The sequence below is a fragment of the Microtus ochrogaster genome, chromosome 4, assembly GCF_000317375.1.
Source record: "Microtus ochrogaster isolate Prairie Vole_2 chromosome 4, MicOch1.0, whole genome shotgun sequence".
NCBI lineage: Eukaryota > Metazoa > Chordata > Mammalia > Rodentia > Cricetidae > Microtus > Microtus ochrogaster.
The window spans coordinates 47,966,694-47,973,713 of record NC_022011.1 but is presented as its reverse complement, the minus strand read 5'-3'; the positions used below and the strand labels follow the sequence as shown (position 1 = coordinate 47,973,713).

Sequence of the window (7,020 nt, the reverse complement as noted above, 5' to 3'; positions counted from 1 at the left end):
TTGAACTCAGGACCTTTGGAAGAGCAGGCAATGCTCTTAACCACTGAGCCATCTCTCCAGCTCCCTGCTTGATTGTTTTTAGAACTTTGAAGTTTGTGCTCATAAATGAGAACAACCCATAATTCCTTTTTTGTCATAAGACAGATTATTTTATACAGTTTATTAATTATCTTGGTTTATTTTTGGTGTTGATTCATTTTGTTATATATTCATTTTGTTTGTTGATAATAAAGTTTTCATAAATTGTTAAATGTTTTCAAGGGTCTGGTTCACTCAGCTTCTCAGTTTTAAGTGAGCTTTGCTAATTCATATTTTCCAAGGGAAGAGCCTCTCCTGAACTCGCTTTATAGACCAGGCTGGCCTCGAATTCAGAGATTCACCTGCCTTTGCCTCCCAAATGCTGGGATTAAAGGTGTGTACCACTATCGTCCAGCTAGAAATAAGGGTTTTTGTTTTGTTTTGTTTGCTTGCTTGTTTTTTGGTTTTTCTAGACAGCGTTTCTCTGTAGCTTTGGAACCTGTCCTGAAACTAGCTCTTGTAGACCAGGCTGGCCTCGAACTCCCAGAGATCCGCCTGCCTCTGCCTCCCGAGTGCTGGAATTAAAGGTGTGCTCCACCACCCCCCGGCAAAATAAGGGTTTTTAAGCCTATATTTTACTAAATGTAAATTATACTTTAATGATGATGAAGAACAAAGTAATGGCTTGCCACCAGTCAACCCTCTTCAGAACCTAGGGAAGCTACTGCTTTTGGCTTTTAGGAATTTCTCTCGATTTTCACAAGTTCATTCCGTGGTGTGAATGATGTCCATTTTAACGTGTAGAACATTTCTGGATATTTAGTATGAATTCCAAATCTCTTGCATTTTTTTGGTGGATACACAGTGAATCTGGCTATTTTGAAACCTTGGAGTCGATGTTGGCTAGAGAAGATGTCCTCTCACATTCAGGTGGGAGAACTGAACTATATGATTCTTAAAAACTTGTATTGGAGCCGGGCGATGGTGGCACACGCCTTTAATCCCAGCACTCGGGAGGCAGAGACCGGCCTGGTCTACAAGAGCTAGTTCCAGGACAGGCTCCAAAGCTACAGAGAAACCCTGTCTAGAAAAAAAAAATTGTATTATAGGCAACTATATAAAAATGCCATTTCTTCACCATATATTTGTAGTTTGAAAATTTGGGCCAAGTGTAGTTCATATGCCTATAATAACCCAGACTTGGGATACACAGGCGGGAGGATTGCTTGAAGTTCAAGGCCAGTCTGGTCTACTTAGTTCCAGACCTGCCAGGACTATATACAAGACTTTGTTTCAAAAGAAACACCTTGATTCTGAGTGTTTGGGGCAGGTGGTGGGTTCTTATTTGAATTAAAATACATAGTAATATAAGTGGTTAAGAAAACTTTGAGCTAAGTGTGGTGGTACCTTTAATCCCAGCATCTGAATTTTTCATTCCTCAAGTGTTCTTCATGGAACACTTATAGAGAGTAATTTGAGAAACATCAACATAACAGTGTGAATTCTGCATGCAATATCCATGTGACCTTCCTATCTTTTGTATTGACTGATGTGGTAAGTACCTTATAGCGTTACCATCCAGAATATCTGAAAGACTGTGTGACAGGTCTTTAGTATTGCTCCTGGCATGCAGTTATAGTTCATGCTATAACTCTGATTAATATGGAGATGGGATTTATTAGCAGTGTCCTTAATAATAATCCTCCCCCCACACACACGTCCTAATTGTCCCAGAACTCTCTGTAGACTTTGAACTCAGAGATCTGTCTGCCTCTGCCTCCCAAGTGCCGGGATTAAAGGTGTGTGCCACCACGACCTGGCTAAATTTTGTGTGGTTTTATCAACAGGAAATTGTGGAGATATAAATTTAGTACGACTGGGTCCAGAAAAGTCTATTAATACGGAGGTCCTAAAATTTAGTTTGGACAGTCAAGTCAACCACAGAATGAGTAAGTACTGTCTTGTTCATTGGTGTTCCACTTCCTTTTGTATGGCAAGGTAAAGGTTAGGGGGCAGTAGTGGTATTTTGGGAGATCCCTAAACTAATCTAGCTTTGAGAAGGAGTTTTCCTTCACATTGTATTTGTGTGTATTTGTGAATTTGTTAAAATTAACACGTGATTTTAAAATTTAGAAAAAGACTTGCCTTCTCATATTCAAGAAATGCTGAGAAAAAAAGAGTTTCTAGATGGTCAACTCGATGAACTTTCTCGTCAGCGAGCTCTGTGTCGAGGTGGGCGGGAGATGCAGGTATGGATACCTTCTCACTTGGGCCTTGCAGAAGTGGCTTAGACTTGAGCTAGGCAATGGGTGTGTGATGTTCTTACTGAAATATGACGTGAGTCCATGAACTATGCTGAAGTAGTGTGCTTAATGTAAGGGTTAGCACGCTCTTCTGTGAAGTAAATACTGTATGTTTTATAGACAACAAAGTGTCTGTGACAGCTTCTCAGTTTGATTGTGGCTCTAAAACCTCATCAGATCAGTGTAAACAAACAGATGCAGTTTGTTTCGCAGTAAAGATTTATTTACAAAAGTAGATGACTTATTTTCATCAATAGGCACTCTTCAGTTGGTGAGTTAAACCTAGGGACCGGAGAGATGGCTCAATTGATTAAGAGCACTGATTGCTTTTCCAGAGGATCCAGGTTTGATTCCCAGCACCCACATGGCAGTTCAAAATCAATTGTAATTCCAGTTCCTGATGACCTGATGCCCTCCTTTTGTTTCCTCAGACTATTGGCATGCTCATGTTACAAACATACATTCTGGCAAAACAACTGTGCTCATAAATAAAAATAACCAACATTCCTAAATATGTTGAGAAAAAAGAATTTGATGGCTCATATACTCGAAGTTAAGGGTTACTTAGCTTTCAGTATGGTTGGATCAAGAACTTAAGCTGTCAACATTTTTTTCCACCTTTTGATTTTCTTTTCTCTGTATGTCAGCCATTTCTTTTCCATGAGAGGACAAGTGCCAGAATTTCTGGGTACCACCACACTGACTTAAAATGCCATATGTCTGAATATACTTTGATTAGTCTCTGGTTGCCAAGCAAATCTGATCCCTGCTTTTATTTAGGGGAAGGGTGCCATGATTTCCCGTATTATGTGTTCATCACTGTGGCAGGATTGTTGAGTGTGTGTGAAGTGCCTTAGACATGAATGATGCTCCAGAGTTGGAGATACTAGGCAGACAGCTATCATGGAGCACGAGAGACATAACTCTGTCTCTTAACTGTACAGAGAAGTGTTAAGAGTTGATTGGTAGGGAAGAGAGCACTCTTTTAGTGAATTCATGCGTTGTTTTCCACTCTCATGTGAATTGTCTGCTTAAGTGCTTGGTTTTCATGGTAACGTTCTAATTTGTTTTCAGAGGCAAGAATTAGATGGACACATTGTCAAAGTTTCAAAAGAAAGGCAGGAACTTGCTTCAAAAATTAAAGAGGTAATTTACCTGCAGTGTTTTATTTTTTTAATGAAACAGTTTAGAGGATTTAAGGGCTGAGGTTTGTTTGGGTTTGTATTTGGTTTTTTTGTTGTTGTTGTTTTTTTGAGACAGATTTTCTCAGTGTAGCCCTGGTTGTCCTGGAACTTGTTCTATAGACCAGGCTGACCTCGAACTCACATAGAGATGCACCTGCCTCTGCCTCCCAAGTACTGGGACTATAAAAGCATAGGCTACCACTGCTGACTATCAGATTCTTATTAGACTAATTGAAGGTAGGCTGAGTCAGATTTGTGTCTGGACAATCAGAATGCAGCTCTAAAGAAATCAGTTTCAATAGGACACTTTAAGGGTGAAGACAGAGACTGCACTTTAGTTTCCTTGCCACCCAAACCCAAATAATCACACAGAAACTGGCTAATGGCTTAGGTGTATTCCTAGCTAGCTCATACATCTTAAATTAGCCTGTTTCTATTAATCTATGTATCACCATGTGGCTGTGGCTTACTGGTAATGTTCTGGCACCTTTCTCTTTCGGTGGCTACATGGTATCTCTTTGACTCCTTCTCTTCTCTCTATATCTCTCTTAGGATTTCTGCTTGGCTTTACTCTGCTTAGCCTTTGGCTGAAACAGCTTTATTCATCTACCAATAAAAGCAACACATGTACAGAAGGACATTCCACATCATCTTCTCTTTTCTGTCTAATTAAAAAGGAAAGTTTTAACTTTAACATAATAAAATTACAAATACAAAACTGTTAACAAGCAAGAATTATAGTTACAATCTTTAGTCCATTTACATTTGGCAAATTGAGGAAAATATTCTTATCTGTCCTATTTTTGTGAGTCTAAAGTTTTATATATAATTTATCTTTTATCATAAGTAAGGAAAACTAATTATAACTATTCTTCAACTCCATCAAAGACCCCAGAAGGTTATATTACCTGAGTAAACAATAAGTGCATTGTAAACAACTTCCAAAGTTCTAGAAATGACAGAATCATCTTATTGCCTATTAGTCACCCAAATTTTTTTGTAACATTGGGGCATCCATCTTCAGCCTATAGGTGCATACAAGAAACTTGAACGCTGCCTTACCTTGTCTTTGGAAAGTTCATCAGTTGCCTTTCTTATTTCCGGCTGGTCCAGTTTGGACAGTTAACTGTCAGCAACTGAGGCAAGGGCAGTTTCTCTGCTCACATGGCTAGTTTTTGCCATAAACAAACTCCATATGAAGTTTCTTTGCTGTCCATCATCCTCTTTGAAGAAATTGGTGCTGCCAGTAGCAGGCATGTCTCACTGTCAAGAAGAGTCTAAGTTCTTAAAACATTTTAAATGCTGTATTCTGTAGGTCTTTGAAGTGTTTGAACATTTCCCATCTATCAGAAATATATCTGTATGACTTTAAAAACATACCTAACATGGCTAATTTTGTTATTATAGATGACTATTAATGTGTATTTCTTATATATTGCATTTTAAAATGAACTGCATAAACATAATACCCTAAACAAGAGTAGAAATATACATACAGCATAACAAAATGTACCTTAAATTTATATTAATAAACTAAAATCCATACTAATGTAAAGTATCCTGAGATTAATAGCTTTTTTTATTAAAGCAGATTTGGTAATCTTTTTATCTTATTTTGATATCCCTTTTTCCCCATTTATTTGTTTATTTATTTCTTCATTCATTCATTCCTTTATTTATTTTGAGACAGGGTTTCTGTGGCTCTGGAGCCTGTCCTGTAGCTCTTGTAGACTAAGTTGGCCTCAAACTCACAGAGATCAGCTTGCCTCTGCTTCCCAAGTGATGGGATTAAAGACGTGCCACCACCACCCAGCTTTTGTTTATACTTTTTTTTTAATGACCAATAACAATTTGTGCCAAAACTCCCTAAACAATGATAAATAACATAATTTATTTTTGAGTAAATGTGGATATAGTTTTCTAGGCTACTTCCTGCCAATTGGGGACACTGGTAATCTTTGGGGGACCCTGAGAAAATTTAGGATTATGGTCAGGTCCTGACTGGAGTATTCTGTATGGTTGGATCACCTCAACCACTTGCCTTGTAGCTGTTCTGGATGTAGAACTCAGAGAAAACTGCAGCAGAGACGTTGGATCATCAGGGACATCTCCTTCTATTGGAGATTTTTCAGGGGGTCTTTCTTGATCAAACTTGATTTTTCTTAACCCAGAATGAATCCACAGCCTCTCATTTCATGTGGGAAAAAAAGCAGAATCTCTTTCTCAAAGTAACATATTTTTTTGACTTAAATTTTGAAGTCAAGATATTTTAAAAAGGGGCTGGAGAGATGGCTCAGAGGTTAAGAGCATTGCCTGCTCTTCCAAAGGTCTGAGTTCAATTCCCAGCAACCACATGGTGGCTCACAACCATCTGTAATGGGGTCTGGTGCCTTCTTCTGGCCTGCAGGCATATACACAGACAGAATATTGTATACATAATAAATAAATAAATATTTTAAAAAATATTTTAAAAACATACAGGTTGGCTAATCTAGCAGCTTTTATAATCAGACGTCTCTCGGCAGCTATTTTCATAACAGTCAAAAAAATCCAAAGACAGCACAATGGTATAAATAATCCAGATTCTCTGTGTATTTTCCATATTTATGTGATGTATTATATTTTTTCTCTGTCTCTCTCTTTTTTTTTTGGTTTTTCAAGACAGGATTTCTCTGTGTAACAGTCCTAGCTGTCCTGAAACTAGCTCTTGTAAATCAGGCTGGCCTTGGACTCAACAGAGATCCACCTGTCTCTGCCTCCTGAATGCTGGGATTAAAGTTTGCCACTACTTCCTGGCCTTTGTTTCTTTTTAAGGACTTTTTCTTTTCTCTCCCACACCTACATATATTTTTAAGCACGCTATAAACATTTATAGAGGGTTTTTGTTTTGTTTTCTGTTTTTTTGATCGGAATCTATCTTTACTGCATATTTCTTTTTCTGACCACACAAATCTTTCATCTGTTAAACAATATGGCTAGGATTAAAGCTGCAGTTTTGGCAACTGGCTCCACCCCATTCCTTAGGTTTTTGAGAGTCTAGCTTTATGGCAGAGGTACTGGTGGGAACCACATTTATTTTCACTACTCTGTGGAGTTTCTATGTCCATTCCACCAAAAAGAAGCCCAATTTTGACTGCTCATAAACACCATTTAAATGTTTGGTGGCAGAGCCTCTTAAAAGAATTGTGAGGTTTTTGCTGCTAATGCTGAGTTAGAAAGCCTTACTTAAAGGAACTGCACCTCTGCTCAAAGCCAACAAACAGAGCCCACCCTGAAAAAGATGGTTACCAAAAAGCTGTGCTTAACTCTGATCTTGTCTGTTTAGAATCCTTTTAATTTTGAAGTTTTCTCAGACTTTATGTGGAAATCCTTGCCAAACATTTGGATACCATTTGTAGACAGAGACTGCACTTTTGTTTTCTGGCTGCTCAGACCCGAACAGTCACACAGAAACTATTAGCTTCGGGCTGGAGAGATGGCTCAGATGTTAAGAGCATTGCCTGCTCTTCCAAAGG

At 38.3% G+C, this 7,020-nt stretch overlaps 1 protein-coding gene across 1 annotated transcript in view; it reads left to right on the top strand.

Moving 5' to 3' along the window:
- Setx (senataxin) overlaps positions 1 to 7,020 on the top strand; it is a 54,963-nt gene that overhangs the window by 29,889 nt on the left and 18,054 nt on the right. The window contains exons 13-15 of the mRNA XM_013345885.2: positions 1,866 to 1,967; positions 2,152 to 2,267; positions 3,396 to 3,467. Of these exons, the coding sequence (XP_013201339.1) occupies positions 1,866 to 1,967; positions 2,152 to 2,267; positions 3,396 to 3,467 (290 nt within the window). The remainder of the gene's footprint in view (positions 1 to 1,865; positions 1,968 to 2,151; positions 2,268 to 3,395; positions 3,468 to 7,020) is intronic.